The sequence below is a fragment of the Trichoderma harzianum genome, assembly GCF_003025095.1.
Source record: "Trichoderma harzianum CBS 226.95 unplaced genomic scaffold M431scaffold_9, whole genome shotgun sequence".
In the NCBI taxonomy this organism is placed as follows: Eukaryota; Fungi; Ascomycota; class Sordariomycetes; order Hypocreales; family Hypocreaceae; genus Trichoderma; species Trichoderma harzianum.
Window position 1 is genome coordinate 452,806 of NW_020209257.1, and position 18,074 is coordinate 470,879.

Here is an 18,074-nt window from a genome sequence, read left to right on the forward strand (position 1 = left end):
CTATCTTGGTATTCAGGTAGCTAACGGTACATAAATGGCAGCCTACGGAGTACCTGTTATAATTGCATCGCAGTATGGTTACCTCAGGTGGTTAGTGACAGTGAAAAGGCTTCTGTCGGTTGAGCCTGAAGAGTGTGGCTGTGCAGTCGAGTTTACTGCCAGCATCGCCATCCTCCGCGCAGTGTGGCAGAATTGCTAACTGCAAAGGACCGAATGAATATTTTTCTCAACTGCAGCACCATGATTTTGCAGTCCAATTGAATTCAATTAACCGCGACTCAGCTTATTATTCGAAAGAACACAAAGAAGAACTAGCATGGAAATTGTCTCACTAAATAGAATAGATGCAGGGTTCAGTGGAGGAGGATTGAAAAAACGGGAAAAAGTCAAAAAAGATGGAGACGGATGGAACCCAACACAATGTGGTGAGTATGTATGAGACACGCAGCTCATTCACCACGTTGCTGCTTAAAGATCTGACCTGCAAGGGCAAATCATAATCCATTGGATGATGCTGATTTGTCCGCCACCGGAGAAAAAAAGCAGCGTCGATCAGAGACATGCAGATTCAGGCACTAACAGCCAGAATTGAGACGCCACGCCACGTCCTCAACAGGCAGTCAGAAACTCCATTGCCATAATCGTCCTCTGTCGTCGCTGTATGAACGACATTTTTGACAGAAGGGCGCATGTAAGTCAAAGGGCTCGCCCAACTCATAAATCGCGTGCATGAATCACAAACCGACAAGCCGTAAGACAGTGAAACAGAACGTTCTAAACGCTTCTTTTGGGTGGCAACCCCTCATTCTGACTAGGTATCCGTCAGTAGTCGGTTCCTTAGTTCCAGATGGAAATCTTTTATCAACTTCTTATATATCAATGAGATAGTATTGAACATACTGTATCGCTTCAACGCTCACTTACTTGTCCATTCCAATCGTTGTTTATGTATTTTTCCTTGTCATAGAACGTGACCAATCACGACTTAGCAAAGCATATTTTGGGCATCAACATCACTTACCGAGAAAGAATTGAATCCCAATCATCTCTCCTTAGCATCTCCATCAGCAACCATGGGGTCAGAAATCCACACAAAGATCCCCTACATCGAAACCCCACTCATCAAATCACACACTCTATCAGAAGTCGCTGGCTGGTAAGGACAAAAGCACTCACATTGAGTTCCCTTTTCTTGTAATTCGCCCCGAAAGACAGACGCTGACATGACTTCAGCAATGTCTTCCTTAAGCTGGAGAACCTCCAACCCTCAGGGTCCTTCAAGTCTCGCGGCATAGGCAACTACATGATGGCCAAACTCGCCGCTCAAGGCGCAGACACCAGCAAGGTCCATTTCTACTGCTCGTCCGGAGGCAACGCTGGGCTGGCATGTGTCCATGCCGCCATCACACTGGGTTGCCGGGCCACCATCGTCGTCCCGCTGTCGACTTCAGCCTTCATGATTGAGAAGTTGCGACAGGCCGGCGCCACTGACGTTATTCAAAAGGGGGCCTCGTGGCAAGAGGCAGATGACTACTTGACGGGAACGCTCATGGAGGAAGCCCGTACCAAGGGAGACGTTGCCATCTATGTACCTCCATTCAACGCTCAGGAGATTTGGGACGGTGCCGCGGGCATCTCGCACGAAATCGCAAGACAAATTCCCACAATGACCAAACACTATCCAGTATCCATCGAGGGCGTGTCAGATGACGACGTGACGGCACGCATAGGCAACGTCGATGCCATTATCTGCAGTGTCGGTGGAGGTGGCCTCTTGTCCGGTGTCGTGCAGGGCCTCGACGACCTCTCCATGCAACAGACTCGAGTCATTGCCGTTGAGACTCTCGGAGCAGACTCTCTCCATCAGGCAGTCCAAAAGGGAGAGCTGATTACCCTGCCCGCCATCACTAGTCTTGCCACCACCCTAGGCGCGAGAAGGGTCTGTCAAAGGGCCTTTGAGTACGGACTCCGTGAACAGGTCTCAACCGTGGTGCTCTCCGACGCCGAAGCTATTGCCGCCTGTAAGCGGTTCGCAAGCGAGGAGCGCTTCCTGGTTGAGTTGTCATGTGGAGTCGTTCCCGCGGTGGTGTACAGCGGCCGGCTGAAGGAGTTGATTCCCGGACTCAACAAGAATAGTGTGGTTGTGCTTGTGATATGTGGAGGGTGCAATATCTCCTACGAATTACTCGAGCACTATGTCACAAGCCAAGCAGCCGCGGCACACACAAGCTGATTAGCCCACAAGAAACGACAAGGAGATGGCGACGGAAGATGAATCTAGACTATTCGCCGAGCAAGGGACGGACCGTGGTATCCCTCCGTGATACATAGAAAGGTGGCGAACCGGTCAAGAGAAGTGTAAATTTAGACATGAGTGAAAGGCATCCACCCCGTTCCTGGTGGTATTAATCAATGTTACCGTGGCGTACGGAATCCTCCGCTGGGTGTCTTTTGTTGCCCGGCTAGGCCAGGAGGACGCTCTTGGCGTGTCACTATCGGGTAAAAACGAAGAACAAAAAGAGACTCGCCTATTGGTTAGTGGTCATATTTCATTTAATTTGCCGCGTGCGCTGTATTAGTATTGATCCGTTCGGGAAATAATATGCTTAGCGAAGTCATCTATTTGGCGACCCTCCAAACAGTGAGGCTGATCGATATGAGATGAGCACCTTGGTAGTTGCATTGCGGAGGAAGGGACCGGAATCTCGGCAAGCTTCTTGGCCGAAAGAAGAGCCATTGTAGCCTCATAATGGACGACTCGGGATGTAGAATGAACAATGGTGCGCAGGGATTGATGGTTCTCGGCCTTTGTCTCTGCTGCTGAAGAGGTTCAGCCGGCAGGGTCTCCAGTAGACTCATCACACATGTTGCATTGCGAACCGAATGAACTGAACTGAATCGAGCTGCATGGTGGTAGCGAGGCCGCGGAAGCCAGAAACCATGGCCAATATTTGTGGCGAGGATCCGTGAACGGCCGGGATCTGGTCAAGCGATTGCCCACGAGCAGCGGAGAGGGTGTGGCCGGGTTGCGGCTCACCACCTGCCCCTCGATGCAGGCTAACGGGGCCGTGAAGGAAATTGTGGTGTTGTTCAAAGGTCCAGCCGCTCCGCCCACTTACATGGTGGCGCATCTACTACGAGTACTCTCGCATGTATGTACGTCGTTAGTGCCTCGGAACACGCACGAATTCCCAAAGAAGAAGACGAGGCATGAGGAAAAGTCTGGTCAAGAGAAGCCTATGCCGTGTAACCTATTGCTGGTTGTGAAGACGGTCTGGAGTGTGGATTCGAGGTTACCTGGGGTTGGTGGAGATTGATGGCGTTGGGGGCGACAAAATAGTCGAGACAGCCAGCCGCAGAGGCTATTGTCAGCATCTGCATCTGCATTCGCAACTGACCAGTGGATGATTTGAAAAGCAAGCTGCTTATTGGCCGGATGTCGGATGGAGACGAGGCTCAATCGGTCATGGGTTGCGAGTAAATGTGTAGAGAGAGGCATCGATTTTTCTCAGTCGCATTGTGAAGCTGCATCAACAATCTGCTCTCCGAGGCAGCCACCACCCGCGGATAAATTATTGCTGACGATTCATTGCATATGCACTGGTTAGGCTGGGCATTGTTGATGCAAAAGGCCAAAATACGAGAGATAGCTGGCCTGGTGCAGTTGTTCTTCTGCATCTCTTTGGTTCCATTAACAACATAGCCACGCTAGCGTTGTGCCGAAGCCCATGCGGCTAGTATGAGTCTTCTCAGACTGTCAGATTGTAGAGGAGCCTAGAATTCTTGGGTGTGATTATTGGGTCCATGGACCGGTGATTTGTTGTTTGTGTTACTCAATCAACAAGGTTGGTCGTAGTACAGAGCAAAATGCGTACAGTACGTGTAGCCAGCATTCATTTCTTTCCCCTTGGTGGCTTGCGGCACGACCCATGCGATGGAAATCACTTGCTTGCAATACTGTAGCCCGTCCTGGGCCTCAAGGTTTGCGCTACGGCTGGCTTCCGAGTGTAATCCATCACGATGCCCCTGGTGAGCACTGGGCTACTGTCGATCCGGTTAAAGCTGGCGCGATATCCGATCCTCTTGACCCTCCATTACAAGGCCTAGGAGCTTTTGATAACGCCAGTGGGTTTTTAGCCGCCCGTCCGATGTCCATGTTGATGTCAATGGATACGGATTTCGACAAGGCCGGCGGGCGGATCAGACGGGATGGCGATGGGGAGAATTCAATAAAATGGTCTGGTGTCTGTTTCTGTACTGTATTACTGTGGTCAGTCAGTCTGTGTGAGTGTGCGAGTGGGCTCTTTTCTGCTCGTTCACCTCGTCTACGCTGCCAAGACAGACGCCCCTGGTCAATAGCAGAGCAATCAATACTAGCAAGCATCTGCAAGTGTCTGCAAGCATCAGCGCCGTCTTTTCAGCTGCCAACCCGCCCTCCGTGCCGTCCGAAAAAAGCATGTCGGTGACTATTGACTCTGCCCAGAAAGCAATATTGCGACCTGTGCCTGTCCGGGAGCTGCACTGCACTGCACTGGATGGCACATGCCGCCGAACAAGGGCCATCACAAGCACAAACATAATCGAGGTGGGAGGCGTGAGTGAGCACGGGCTCTCGATCTGCCTCTTCAGCCCGCAGCGACTATTGCTAGGCATGTTAGTTTCGGCTTTGACTTTTTGGCCTTTGTGATGGTGAGGGTGAGAGTATGAGTAAGTGTGTGCTCGTACAGTAAGAATCGAAAACAACAGCACGACAACAGAAGGCTTGGCCATGGATGGACGGCATCTGCGGGGCGGGGATTATCTCTTGTTTCCTTCCCTCCAGGCCATGTGCTTGGCACAATGTCCACCAAAAAGCCCTTGGCTTTGGGGCCTGAGAGTGCCTGAAGTACCTGAACGGTGGACTAATGCAGGTCGGCTGCCAAAAATACGAGAACGACCTGAACAACTCAACCCTTGCAGCCAGCATCTCTCCAATCGACGGCCTCAATCCCGCCACTCCGGGCTGAAGACAAGGGTGCAAAGCCTGCAGAGCCTGCAGAGCCTGCAGCCTTTGACGCTTCTGCGAAGCCATGGACGACGAACCAGTGCAAGAGCTGCAGCTCCATCGCACGACTCTGGCCCGATACGATACGGCTGCAGCTTTCACACCCTCCAGTCAAGACTCTGCTCTCCTTGTCCTTTTCCTTCTCTATTACTCCTTCATCCTCATCGTCGTTTCTTTTTCTCTCTCTCTTTATTGTTTTCCTTAAAAGGCGATGAGTCTGCTCGCTCGTTTTCTTGGGATTTGAGGCCATCCACGCTCGCTCGCTTGTGCGTGTGTCGAGATAGAGACAGCGACACAGAGACTCTACTGCAATACCAATTGAGCTGTTCCCATTCGTTTCTTGTTTTCGTTGAATACAGTCTCTCTATTGCCCATTGAGCATCGAGTCTTTCGCAATCTCACCATGAAGTCAACAGCTGCCCTGGTGGGCCTCCTCGGCCTGGCTGGCTCAGCCCTGGCTGATCCCACATGGCCCAACGCAGTCGACGAGATTGAGGAGATCATGACCCAGCTCCAGTCGTTCCGCGCCCGTAAATTCGCCGATACCGTCAACCCATGCTCCAATGAAGCCTCGGGGCCCGGCCGGCAGAACGCCGCTGAGTGGCTCCGGGTCGGCTTCCACGACATGTCCACTGCCAACATCAACTTCGGCATTGGTGGTCTAGACGCCTCGCTCCAGTACGAGCTGGACGATGGCGAAAACACCGGGCCCGGCCACAGGACGACACTCGAGTTCATGGCTCCCTATCTCTCTCCCCGGTCCAGCTTGGCTGACCTCATCGCCCTGGGCGTCTACACATCTGTCCGCTCTTGCGGCGGCCCTGCTGTGCCAATTCGTGTTGGCCGTATCGATGCCACCGGCAAGGGACCTACAGGCGTTCCCCAGCCCCAAAACTCTGTCTTCACCTTTCAGCAGCAGTTTCAGCGCATGGGCTTCAGCACTCAGGAAATGATCCAAGTCACCGCCTGTGGTCACACTCTTGGTGGCGTCCACAACACTGAGTTCCCCGATATCGTTCCCGCCGGAACTGGGCTCGATGGCGAAGCTGGTCTTGATAGCTCCGATGCCGTCTTCGATAACAAGGTCGTGACTGAGTATCTCTCCGGAGAGACCCAGAATCCTCTTGTTGTCGGCCCATCCGTCAAGATTAGCAAAAACTCCGACTTCAAGGTTTTCAATTCCGATAACAACCAGACCATGGAGGCCTTGGCCGATGCTGATACCTTTACCTCTGTCTGCAAGACCGTTCTGCAAAAGATGATTGAGGTTGTCCCTCCGGGCGTCACCTTCTCTGACCCGATTGTGCCTTACAACGTCAAGCCGGTCAACTTGCAGCTGACTCTTGCCAATGGCGGCACCACTCTCCAGTTTACGGGCTTCATCCGTGTCAAGACCACCGGCCTTGCCAAGGGCAGCATCTCCAGCGTGACCATCACTTACAAGAACCGCAAGGGCACCACCGACTGCGGCCTCAGCTCTTGTGTCATCACTGCCACGGCTCTAGGCACCAGCCAAGGCTTTGATGATACCTTTGACTTCTTCCCCTTCACGGCCAACATCCTTGCCTCTTCGGGTATCTCATCCTTCACCGTCACTATCAACAACGCCGACGGTACCAAGGACATCCACGACAACAACGGAAATGAGTACCCTGTCCAGGATGCCATCATCTTCCAGGCTCCCCAGAGCTGTGTGCTGGGATCTTCGGGTGCTCTGACTGCTGTCGCTGCCGTCCGCAACGATCGCCTGAGCCAGGGTGCGCAAGCTAAAATCTGGTTCAAGACTCCCCAGACCACCAGCCCCGTTCCTCTCTTGCAGAGCACTACCGTCGACCTCCAGAAGGGTCAGTGTGTTGGGTCCTACACTTTCTTCAACATTGATACCACCATCCAGGGTGGTCTGGCCTACGAGGCATATGTCGATGTCATCAACGGCGACCAGTCTGACAGCTTCAAGTCTCTCGCCAACATTGGCGGTACTTGCCGTGCCTTTGCTAGCCCGGCTGCCTGCAACGGAGGAGATGATGGATCCGGTGGCACAACGGGCCTCCCAACCATCCCAGCTACTACCACCGATGCCGTACCAACTACTTCCGAGCCTGCTACCAGTGAGCCCGCTACCAGTGAACCTGCCACGAGTGAACCTGCCACTAGCGAACCTGCTACCAGCGGCCCCGTCACCACTGCGCCTCCGACAACAACAGCGCCGCCCACAACTACTGCAGTTCCCACTCCTACCCACAAGCCGTCAGTTGATGGTTATGTCCTTGTTTCTTGCTGGACCGAAGGCGATGGCGTTCGTGCGCTTGCTGGCAATTCCTACGCCAATGACACGATGACTCTGGAAACCTGCAGAGACTTTTGCAGCAGCTATGTCTACTGGGGTACCGAATATGGCCGCGAATGTGAGTATTCCATCCCTACACGTTCTTTGAATTACATTTGTGCTAACCAATGTGTGACTCAGGTTATTGCGGTAACACGCTTGCCAAGAGCAGTGAGGCGGCCCCCATTGATCAGTGCAACATGGTCTGCGGTGGTGATGGTAGTGAATTCTGTGGTGCCGGCAACCGTCTTGAGCTGTACTCAACCACCGTCACCCAGCCTCCCACTCCCACAGGTACCCTTACTCACGAGCCCACCGTTGGTGCCTACACGTTGGTGGGCTGCTGGACGGAAGGTCAGGGCGACCGCGCTCTGGGCCAGGCAGCTACCCAGGCAGCTGACATGACCAATGAGGCTTGCGCCGAGTTCTGTTCCGACTACAGATACTTTGGTACTGAGTATGGTGACGAATGCTACTGTGGAAGCTTCCTTTCCACTTCGAGCTCAACCGCTCCCCTTGCCGACTGCAACATGCCCTGCGGTGGTAACCAGTTTGAGTACTGCGGAGCCAGCAACCGCCTTGAGCTTTACATCAACGCCAATGTTACTGGCGGAGAGCCTGAACAACCTGCTGCTGCTGGTGACTTTGTGTTTGTCGGCTGCCAGACAGAGGGCAACGGCACCCGTGCCCTGACCGGCGCTGCCACTGCAACAGGTACCATGTCCGATGAGGCCTGTGCCGACTTCTGTGCCGACTTTACGTACTTTGGTACTGAATACGGCAGCGAATGCTACTGCGGCAATATCCTGGCTCCTTCATCTCTGAAGGCTCCGGCGTCTGACTGCAACATGCTTTGCAGCGGCAACGAGCTCGAGTACTGTGGTGCGGGCAACCGCCTGTCGCTGTACACTAAGAAGCCTACTGAGCTTACTGAGTAGATGTGTGTGAGATGCGACTGTGAAAGGAAGAGCCTTTTTTGTTCTCATCGTAGATAGAACCAGTTGGCGGGTAAAGGCGTCGGGATTTGTTATATGTTGGCAGCTATATTACCACGGCGTGAAGGGATTTATGTCTATGGGACTAATTGGATTCAACGAGGGACATTTAGGGTTTGAAAATCGATGTAAGCATCGGATGAAGTGCTTACACGAGGATATGAATGAAACGAATATCAATATTTAAGCTTGATTTAATGAATCATATCTTGTGATGTGTGTTATTGCATTGTCCAACTTGTTTGTATAAACGCCTTTTCGAAACAAATGTCGTCGCCAGTAGCTTTATGGCCCGATCAGTACTAGTGCAGCCACCCCGCGACGCGCTCAGTGTATTCTCAACCTCATTCTCACTCTCACTCTTATTACCTTCACTTTCACTCACGCCATTGTCAAATTCAACGCTGGGAAATTTCACTGAATATCAGAATCAACATGGCCGACACGACGCGTGAAGAGGACCGTGAAGTATTGAATACTCAGAAATCTCCTTCTCATATAACAAGACGAGCTCACTGTAAATCACTAGCGCCTCAAATCCGCCCTCTGGTACGCCGTCGGGCAAATCGTCGACGAAGAATGTCTAAAGCGCAACCGCAACGCGACGCCCCAATTCATCGGAGCTCTGACCGAAATGACCTTGTTGCAAATAGGTGAGTGCAGAATAGCTTCACTGAACATGGAGGGAGCAAGGATTGAACAGGGGGAGGTGTACACTGTGTATAAATTCACGTGTATACATTCCTGTTTGATGCGGTGAAAAAGAGGGCTTACGCTTCGCAGAAAACGTAGCCATTGATCTCGAAACTTTTTGCAATCATGCTGGCAGATCGACGGTTACGACGGATGATGTGCTTTTGCTGGCGAGGAAGAATCCCGATTTGCATCAGATTATGAAGAATTATGTGGATGAGATTAAGGCGGATAAGGAGGCTGCGGCGGGGAGCAGTCGGAGTGGTGCTGCGAAGAAGAATAAGGCCAAGAAGTAGACCTGGGGATTCCCTAATTTCTGAGTGAAGGAAAGGGAGAAAGGTAGTATTGGTGGATTTCCCTTTGCTGATTGTGGCTGATGAAAACTGGTTGAGAGACTGTCGTTGGGAGGGAGCGTGAACAGCTTGACCCATGATTTCTGGTCATATCTGATACCATCGTCGCCATGGGACTACGAAGAAAGTTCCATTCGGATCCGGGACTCGTTTTTAATATTGGGCGGCTACGGGACCTGATGTGCACACGCCCCTCCCTTCTGATACCGTTCGAGGAACGTCAGATCTCGTGCGAACAAGTTGGCCATGGACTATGCCGGTATCGCTCTCTACCGACCTCTTTTCTTTGGGCTCTCTTCCCCCGCTAATCTTGTCGGATGAATGCATCCGAAGCTAGAAAGCCACGCGGACGGGAGGAAACGACAGTCATGATATTGCGAGGTTCGATTGACCTCCCTTTCTTCGGCAGGGGGTCAAAGAAGAGCATCTCATGATGGGGCCGGCGTTGGCTTGGAGTCGCTGGGATGGTGCTCACGAAAGAGTCAAAGACACCTCATTGTTAAAGGAGTCACTATTCGGTATTACTCGGGACATGTCAAGATCCAAAACCAAATTCAACGACGATACGAGTTTGCCGTTGACGATCAGAATTTCTGCATTTATATTAGAAGAAGAGAATAACAAGACCTCAAAACTGAGTCCATCAAATATCGCTGCAAAGACGGTCAAGAATACCATACAAACGCCCCTCAAGATGTTTATTCGCTCATAATCCAACATTTTTTTGAATCCCATCTTTGGAGGGAGAAGAAAGGAAACGCCTCATCCCAAAATTGAATGCTTCCCACATCGAGATCATGGATCATCATTCATTAGCCCTCATTAATAGAGATTATGCCTTCTGCCATTACACCTTGATAGTTGTAAGTGGGCCGTATTCTTCTCGGTACAGGTCGAGAGTCCTGAGCGAGACGCCGGATCCTCCGCACACAATCATGACAATGTTCTTCTCCGCCCATTGAGCGTCAGTCAAGCCCTTCCCAAGGCGCTCTCTCAAGTCGCCGCGGTATACCGTAGCCAATGCGGCGCCGCATGAGATCTCGACGACTAGGCGAGCGTCGTCAGCGAACCGAACACAGCTCACTGCTGCATCGGCATCGGAGACGACGACGTTTTGGGTGTTTGGTGCCTGAGACCACTTCCAAGTCTCTTCGGAGACGCGGGAAACGCCCAGCGAAGTGACGATGGAGGTGATTTCCGGCAGTGTGACGTGGGCATTGGCCAGGATACTGGCACTGAGACTATCAGCACCCGCGGTTTCGACGGTGAGGACATGAGGCTTCCGGCCAGACCAGCGGAAGCTTTCAATGCCCTGCATCAGACCGTTAAACAAACCACCACCACCCACGCTGCAGACGATGCCGTCAATAGGAACATCAATCTGGTCCCGCAGCTCGCCAACAATAGTAGCCGCGCCATCCCAAATATGCGGATGGTCAAACGGCGGGACATAGAAGCCGCGAGGGTCCTTGGCGAGGAGGTTCTCGCGGAGGAACAGATCGGCAGCGACGAGGTTCTTGCCGACCTGGAAGACGCGAGCGCCGAGATCAAGAAGCTTATTCTTGAAGATCTCTGAGGCCGTCTCGGGGATGACGATAGTGGCGGGTTTGCAGAGGGCGGCGGCAGAGCTGGCGCAGGCGAGGCCGGCGTTGCCGCCGGAGAGGCAGTAGAAGTGGACGTCGGGGTTGGTTGCGACGGCGTGGATCATGAGGTTGCCGATGCCGCGGGACTTGAAGGAGCCGCTGGGCTGGAGGTTGTCGAGTTTGAGATAGATGTTGCTGTTGGGGGAGTGATGTTGGTAAGTTGAAGAAGATAAATGTATATATATTGGATTGCTTCGTTGCAAAGCTGACAGAGAATACTTACCAGCCAGCCACACGGCTCAACGGACGACTGAGGATGCATGGTGTCTTGATCCAGGGCAGCTTTGCGTCTGGAGAGATGGATCCCATTGTGAGATGAGGTGTTGATTTCACTAGCAAGAATATGTGAAGAAGAAACAAACAAGAGGCTCAATTGTATAGTAAGGCAGATGAGAAGCAAGCAATGATGATGAAGAACAGAGATTGTAAGAGAATCTGGGGAGCCAAAGCTCTTGATATGAGCTCAGCTTGAAGCTCTCTCCTCTTTGATAGCGGAACACCACGAGTTCACGAGTCCAACAACGGCCCGCCGCAAGCCGAACGAGTTAATAATGTTTTTTATGTATCTTCCATGTTCTTTTCTTCCTCCTTGTGTCGTTTACACGAGACACTCCCCCTCCCCTTTTTAGATGACCAACGCCGTTGTTATTCGAAGGCCGGATGTGATCATGTGGTGGAGGGGGAGTGTTGGAGACGAGATTGGAGTAACACGGTGAATGAATGGCATGTCCGTTAGTACTCCGTAGCTCGAAACTGTATTTATCCGTATTTAGTAGTAGTATTCCATTGGCAGCATTGGAGTAACGGTTTCTAGAAGCTTGAGCGGAGGAGATGACCCATGGAAGTGTGGAGGGAAAGATTTAGCGACGAGCATGGTATGGATCTAAGGGGAATGCTTGTCACTTTTGGATGAAGGAAACTAATGCCGCTCTTCTTTTGGAGGATCCTAGCTACCAACGAGATGGATAGATACATGCCTTGACGGGTAATGGATGCGCCGATGGCGGAATCTTTGATGAGATGGGATCAATGTCACCGCCTAAGCTCTACATGTACTGTACTAATGAGACGAAGCTTATTGATGAGCACATGTACCACACCCTGTACCTGGTGAACATGAACATTGACCGCCATGCCGGATCGTCCAATACGACAGTATTTGGCAAGGTCAGAGATGGTCAGGGGTAAAGTATATGGGCTGCATGTGCCCAATTGAGGGGGGATTTGCGTGGTCATACAAGCTGTAAGACATAATACCATATTACTGTTTTATAGAGAGAGAGGGACTGCTGAAGGGTTAAAAGGACAATCACACTACACCTATACTTAATGTATGTAACATCTCGATGCCAACATCCAAACAAACAAATTAAAAATCAATCATCCGGATCGGACGGATTCCTCCAGTTCTACCCTTCCCCAAACGCCCCTCCAAAGGTACCTCAAAGATACAGCCCCAACACCCCCAGCATCTCCCCCGCCGCAGGCTATTTCCCCATCCGGCAGCTTCTAGACCCCGTATTACGTTGTTATAGGGTAAACAGAGCAAAACTATAGGGTAAAAAGTGTCGATTTATAGGGTAACGAAATCAGAAAAAAAGGGAAGCACCTTTGTTTTTGAAGCAAGGGCCCTTTTTGGGGTTGGGACGAATCAGACACGCCCGCATTGGGGTGTGAGACTTTTGAAGCGATTTGATTTGCTTTGATGGATTTTATTCGGGGGTTTTTTTTTGGTTGAAGCCAAAAATAGACTCCCTTGGGGGATTTGGACAGGACAGGACAGAGCGGGAGCTGTTGGGTATTAAGCTTTGGTGTGAGGGGAATTCTGGTGCTAATGCAGAGAAATATAACAATCACAACAAAAAGTCATTAGTAAAAAAGAAAAATCATATCAAGGAAGAACTGCGAGGAGGACTCCAATTCTGCCAGGTTGCCGTTGCCATTTCCCTTTCGCTTCTCTCACCGATACCGCCGTTTCTACGGGCATCGCCAAGTGGTCAGCTGGCCCAAAGAGATGAGAGGCGAAAAAAAGGGGAAAAAGAAGCTTCGCAGCTGACTCTGTTCTCGTGACCAGCCGCGACTCGAGTTGATTCAGGGAGTAGCTAATAGTATCCAGCACCCGAACGTGCGTGGCCACAGTTTGAGCACCAAATCAAGATGTGAAACAAGGCTGTTTATTTCCTACTACAAGCATCTACTTGAGTAATCAAAGCCCGGTTCTTTAAGTATCTGCTATTCTCTAGCATCTGTTACTATGGCTGTATTTCTCTAGTATCTGTTATTATAGCTAGGGACTTTGAATAGTAAAATTGGGGTGCTAAATAGGCATTCCCCTTATAAATCTAGAACAACACCGTCTCAGCTAGCCATAGTGTACCTGGGAGCGAATCTTGTCCCGCATCTCGGCCGTGCTCAATCCATCGGTAGCGACTTCGAGAGCTGCGAGGATTCTTCGTGCATCATTCTCTATAGATATGGATTAGTACTTGATCACTCCTGACAATAAATGAAAGAATACTTGCCATTAATCTGAGCAATATCATCAAAAGTCGCAGGAAACCCTTCAATCTCTCGCTCGGTGCTCAGGCTAACCAATGGAGCTAGACGTCCAGGTGTAGCTGTAGCCATAAGACGGTGGCCATGCAAGGTAATAGTGTTCTGAGCTCTGCGGTCTTGGTTTATTCTCCTAAATTAGAAAGATAAGAAATTAGTATATAAAAGCAATGATAAAAAAAAAGGTGGACAAACAGAGCTGCTCTGCGCCGTTGTTGGGCCTGAGCCATATTCCTTTGCTGCTGCAGAGCTATATTCCACTGTTCTAGAGAAGGATTCGTTCGTTGCAGAGACAGATTCGGATTTTGCATTTTTTGCTGCAGATCCAGATTCGTTTGTAGCAGAGACGGAATCGTTCGTTGCAGAGACGGATTCGATTGCTGCACAGACAGATTCCTTAGTTGCGTAGTAAGCATCTGCATCTCTGCTCGTGCCTCAGAAGCGTCCATTCGATTCGCAAGTTGAGCTAATTGATCCCTAATGTTGGCCAATAGATCCCTAATGTTGGCCAATGTCGCCTCGTCCATCTGTTGAGTATTCCGTGGGTTATTTATTTGTCGAGTCATCTTGATTCTGGAATAGGGAGTCGCAGAGTATTGATGGGTTCTGATAAAGGAAAAAAAAAAAGAAGAGAAGTAAGAGGTAAGTGAAGAAGAGAAAGAGTAGGAATATATAAAGTTTGAGAAAGGTGGCGTTGCCGGCCAGATACCACCGACTTCATATCATAGGTACTTTCCCTTATCCATGTCTCTCTATCTTTGCTGCTCAAGGAGACATGACCGCCATTTGCTCTTCAGTCTACTACTGTACATTATGAAAATCGAGGGCCAAAGTGTACGCCGTGACAATTACATGAGTTTATATCCCCAGTCTAGTAACTCTCCAGTGTAGTCTTCATCTTCCGCAGTCGTTGATCTTCTCTCTAAATCCAGGTAACGGTATGAATCAAGACTTCTACTTCCTATCGTGGCGTCATCAATGGCGGGGGTATTCTGCATCTTCCATGCCACGTACATTCCATTGACTCCTCTCACATATTCAACCCCATCTCATCCATCACCTCGAAGCAATCTTAATCTTTGTCACTTCTAACGTTTCCGTATCCACCAGCACAAATTCCTTGGTTTTCGAAAATGATGGCACAGCAATGAGCCGAACGCTTTGGCCATCCGGGCCATGAATGACCTTGGTTGCAAATTCGGGCTGACAGCCGACGAAGTACACGTGCGGGCACGATTTGAGGACAAAAGGATCGTCTTCTTGGAATGGATAACTCCCTATCACAATTTTTGTTAGTAGCTGTCATGAGCAATGGCAAGGAGACAAATAAGGGAAACGTACATAGTGTATCGGGTGCGGTGGGAGCGCAGCATCTCCACCTGCACATGGCTTCCATCATGCCTAGCCGGTCATCACTCTCAACATACTTGAACACATCGTCCACATTCTGACCACCCGTGCCCAATATCCTCCATCCTTCTATTTCTGCCTCCCAGGGGTTCGTCACAGTATCGAACCAGCCAGGCTGGGATGTTGATGCCGCGCCGGGATCTGACGCATAAGCTCTTGATAGAGGAAACATGGCCGTGTGGATCGGCTGCTGAGGATAGCTTGCATTGGCGGGATCCCGAGCACCGGGGAGAAGGGTGATAGGAATGGAGGGCAAGAGCTCAGCCACAAACTCGTCAAACAGCTGGGATGGCAAGGGGTTGTATGCACTGGCATCGTAGCCGTACTTCTTCTGTGCCCTCTTCTTGGTCTCGTCGTCTTCGTCATCGTTTTCCTTGGTGGCTGTTGTTGAGATAGAGTCACCAGCGATGATGAGCCTGCTGATTTGCGAAATACTAGTCTGTTCATCTGGGCCGAGGGCTTCTCCCAGCAAGTATTCCAGCAGGAGATTGAGCTCGAGATCGTATGAGGCATCGGTACCGGAAAAGGACAGCCCAGACACAATGGCAACCTTCTTGCCGCCGTTTGGTGAGGGGCTGTCCGTCATGTCTGTATCCTCGCTCTTTGATTTGCCGCTCGCAGAGGGCGCTTTAGAGAGGGCCCAGCGCTCCGGCTGCGGAGCCAGATCGGGCACCTTGAGATCGATGACTTCAAATTCTCCGTTTGTGTTCTCGGTGCCCATGACGGCAATGATGCACCCAGTGACGAGAGGGATGGAATTGAGCAACTCTCCCACTAGGCGAACGCGGCCCGAGTCGTCTTCGAGCATGATCTGGTCGGAGCCGTCGTCGGAGTAGTACTTTTGCGAGGAGATGGGAGCGGACAACCAACGCTACCAACAGAAGAACCCGGTCGTAGTCAGCATCACCATGTACCACAAGTATGGACATATCAAAGCGCAGATAAACAGCTGTAGGTGGCTCACATCTTTGGATACGTCTTCGAGAATATTGGGCTTCAACCGCATGTCCATATAGACGGTGCCCGCAACCCAACACAGCTCGCCTTGCCGCACATCAAGCACTCGATCGACCCTCTTGGCCAGTTCCCCCCCAATCTCGGTGCCATCCCACGCCTTTGAAGCCACCTCTTCCACTGCAGGCTTGATCTTGGCTAACCGCAAAAAGTACATGTCACCATACTGTTGCTTGTATGACCGCTGTTTGTCCAGGGCGAAGGAGTGAAGCGGTTTGTAGGTCGAATCGGTTCGGATGGGCACTTTCTGCGAGGGCCTTCACCAGCGTTAGAATTGAAGCCAACAGGAGGCCTTGGGAAAGGAAGAGAGGTCATACGCGGGCGCCTGGAGGAGGCTGGAGACGTCCTCGAGCTTGACCATGTTGGCGGCCGTCAGCTTTGCAGTATGCTGTGGTTGAGTGCTGCAGCCTCAATGGAGATGCTCTCGGTGGATGATGCTGAACTGCGTCTTGTTGCTGTGTCTGACAGCAGAAGGGATCATGTAACAACTGGAAGCTGATTGATTCCTTGGATTCACGGTTATCAAGGTAGCTCTCCGTTAGCGGTGCAAGCTTGACGCGCCTGGCTCTTAGACAAGATTTCTTTTCCTTGTGCCCCGCGTTCGACACGCGCAGCGGCAGTTAAAGTGCCACAAGTACCTGTTTCGTATCCTCTCAGCTCATTTGCACCATAATCGCAGCTAAAGTGGGCTAAGCACTACACGCATGTACTTTAGCGGGCTTTGGCTGTTAATAAAGTGGCCCATTATACTCCGAGATTTGGGCCTAGGACCCCTACTGTAACTGTAAATTTTTGTTTCCACTGCCTCTTCCAGCGGCGTGCTCCGGACTCCGAGCCCTGCAACCTTGAATTCCCCTCCTCTTCCAGTAAAATCCGCAACCCCCACAATGGGCCTGAGGTCATGGAAACTACACAGTCACCCAATGATGGGAAGCCGGCCAAGAAATAACGGGCGATTGCTGGCGCTAGAAAACCTCGCCGGCGGGGCCAAGGCGCCGCAAAAGCCCTAGACCCCAGGAATCTCGCCGATTCTCAATGTCTCAGGCAACGGAGTATATGAAGTGGCATGCGCACTTGTTTTGTTGATGTCACCACTCTCCATCTCCATCTACAACATCTTTCTCGCTCATTCACTCTCTCATTCACTCTCCCATATCCGCCAACATGTCGAATCAACAGCCTCCCCGGATCCTGGTCAACAACCTCTCCTACACGTTCCCGGACTTCTCAACCGGCGTACGCAACATCACTCTTGATCTGCCTCCGCGTTCACGTACGCTCCTGATTGGTGCCAACGGTGCGGGCAAGACGACTCTTCTCCGTCTGCTAGCTGGAAAGCGTCTGGCTCCCGGAGATGCCATCTCCATCTGCGGCGTCGATCCCTTCAAGGAGGGTCTTGAGGGCGTCACCTACCTTGGTCTCGAGTGGGTGCTGAACCCCATCGTGCGCAACGACATTGGCGTCATGGAGTTGCTCCGATCTGTCGGCGGCGATGCTTACCCTGAGCGCCGCGACGAGCTGGTTGAGATGCTTGACATCGACATCAACTGGCGTATGCATGCTGTGTCTGATGGTGAACGCCGCAGAGTCCAGCTGGCCATGGGTCTCCTGCGTCCCTGGACGGTTCTCTTCCTTGATGAGATCACCGTTGACCTTGACGTCTTGAGCCGCTATTCGTTCCTTTCCTGGCTGAAGCGCGAGACGGAAAACCGCGAGTGCACCATTGTCTATGCTACCCACATCTTGGACAACTTGGCTGGTTGGCCCACCCATCTTGTCCACATGCACGTCGGTACCGTCAAGGAGTGGGACACTGCTGACAATATGCTGCAATCTCTCGATTCAACCGTTGGTCCTACCGGCAACAGTCGCCTCGGAGAGTTGGTCATGGGTTGGCTGAGGGATGATCTTAAACAGAGAGGCCCAAGAAGCCAGGCAAACATTGGTCCCGAAGGCAAGACCTATGGCTTTGGCGGCATCAAGATTGGCGGATATGGTGACGAGTCGAAACAAAGAGAAAACTAAACAGTAACTCTCTTCTCC

The 18,074-nt window shown here is 51.4% G+C and overlaps 8 protein-coding genes across 8 annotated transcripts; 5 read left to right on the top strand and 3 right to left on the bottom strand.

Moving 5' to 3' along the window:
• The first annotated feature begins 894 nt into the window (after window positions 1–894).
• On the top strand, window positions 895–2,668 carry M431DRAFT_509924 (hypothetical protein). Its single transcript, XM_024919382.1, has 2 exons — window positions 895–1,156; window positions 1,234–2,668. Exons 1-2 carry the CDS (start codon window positions 1,074–1,076, stop codon window positions 2,231–2,233), a joined length of 1,083 nt encoding a protein of 360 aa, XP_024772324.1. The 5' UTR covers window positions 895–1,073; the 3' UTR covers window positions 2,234–2,668.
• A 1,208-nt stretch (window positions 2,669–3,876) lies between these two features.
• On the top strand, window positions 3,877–4,770 carry M431DRAFT_557042 (hypothetical protein). Its single transcript, XM_024921466.1, has one exon. It carries the CDS (start codon window positions 3,930–3,932, stop codon window positions 4,464–4,466), a length of 537 nt encoding a protein of 178 aa, XP_024772325.1. The 5' UTR covers window positions 3,877–3,929; the 3' UTR covers window positions 4,467–4,770.
• Window positions 4,771–5,447: 677 nt separating this feature from the next.
• M431DRAFT_496976 (hypothetical protein) lies at window positions 5,448–8,308 on the top strand (the record flags this gene model as incomplete). Its single annotated transcript, XM_024917544.1, has 2 exons — window positions 5,448–7,449; window positions 7,512–8,308. The coding sequence occupies 2 exons, from the start codon at window positions 5,448–5,450 to the stop codon at window positions 8,306–8,308; spliced, it is 2,799 nt and encodes a 932-aa protein (XP_024772326.1).
• A 453-nt stretch (window positions 8,309–8,761) lies between these two features.
• Window positions 8,762–9,354, top strand: M431DRAFT_119723 (hypothetical protein; the record flags this gene model as incomplete). The annotated part of the gene is made up of 3 exons (XM_024912080.1): window positions 8,762–8,833; window positions 8,895–9,018; window positions 9,131–9,354. Exons 1-3 carry the CDS (start codon window positions 8,801–8,803, stop codon window positions 9,352–9,354), a joined length of 381 nt encoding a protein of 126 aa, XP_024772327.1. The 5' UTR covers window positions 8,762–8,800.
• Window positions 9,355–10,258: 904 nt separating this feature from the next.
• Window positions 10,259–11,363, bottom strand: M431DRAFT_90073 (hypothetical protein; the record flags this gene model as incomplete). The annotated part of the gene is made up of 2 exons (XM_024924107.1): window positions 10,259–11,189; window positions 11,278–11,363. The coding sequence occupies 2 exons, from the start codon at window positions 11,361–11,363 to the stop codon at window positions 10,259–10,261; spliced, it is 1,017 nt and encodes a 338-aa protein (XP_024772328.1).
• A 2,053-nt stretch (window positions 11,364–13,416) lies between these two features.
• Window positions 13,417–14,173, bottom strand: M431DRAFT_7177 (hypothetical protein; the record flags this gene model as incomplete). The annotated part of the gene is made up of 3 exons (XM_024921949.1): window positions 13,417–13,504; window positions 13,573–13,740; window positions 13,803–14,173. The coding sequence occupies 3 exons, from the start codon at window positions 14,171–14,173 to the stop codon at window positions 13,417–13,419; spliced, it is 627 nt and encodes a 208-aa protein (XP_024772329.1).
• A 74-nt stretch (window positions 14,174–14,247) lies between these two features.
• On the bottom strand, window positions 14,248–16,793 carry M431DRAFT_468722 (hypothetical protein). The gene is made up of 4 exons (XM_024915412.1): window positions 16,349–16,793; window positions 15,982–16,288; window positions 14,949–15,888; window positions 14,248–14,884 (listed from the first exon to the last, which is right to left on the bottom strand). Exons 1-4 carry the CDS (start codon window positions 16,390–16,392, stop codon window positions 14,664–14,666), a joined length of 1,512 nt encoding a protein of 503 aa, XP_024772330.1. The 5' UTR covers window positions 16,393–16,793; the 3' UTR covers window positions 14,248–14,663.
• A 402-nt stretch (window positions 16,794–17,195) lies between these two features.
• On the top strand, window positions 17,196–18,056 carry M431DRAFT_7179 (hypothetical protein; the record flags this gene model as incomplete). Its single annotated transcript, XM_024921951.1, has 1 exon — window positions 17,196–18,056. One exon carries the CDS (start codon window positions 17,196–17,198, stop codon window positions 18,054–18,056), a length of 861 nt encoding a protein of 286 aa, XP_024772331.1.
• Window positions 18,057–18,074: the final 18 nt, after the last annotated feature.

What these genes read in the sequence shown, in the direction of transcription:
- M431DRAFT_509924 (XM_024919382.1), top strand. Translation starts at nt 1,074, where the DNA reads ATGGGGTCAGAAATCCACACAAAGATCCCCTACATCGAAACCCCACTC. An exon ending in CTATCAGAAGTCGCTGGCTG is followed by an intron (nt 1,157 to 1,233) that starts GTAAGGACAAAA and finishes ACATGACTTCAG; the next exon opens with CAATGTCTTCCTTAAGCTGG.
- M431DRAFT_557042 (XM_024921466.1), top strand. Translation starts at nt 3,930, where the DNA reads ATGCGATGGAAATCACTTGCTTGCAATACTGTAGCCCGTCCTGGGCCT.
- M431DRAFT_468722 (XM_024915412.1), bottom strand. Translation starts at nt 16,392, where the DNA reads ATGGTCAAGCTCGAGGACGTCTCCAGCCTCCTCCAGGCGCCCGC. An exon ending in AGCCTCCTCCAGGCGCCCGC is followed by an intron (nt 16,289 to 16,348) that starts GTATGACCTCTC and finishes ACGCTGGTGAAG; the next exon opens with GCCCTCGCAGAAAGTGCCCA. An exon ending in CACCGCACCCGATACACTAT is followed by an intron (nt 14,885 to 14,948) that starts GTACGTTTCCCT and finishes AAATTGTGATAG; the next exon opens with GGAGTTATCCATTCCAAGAA.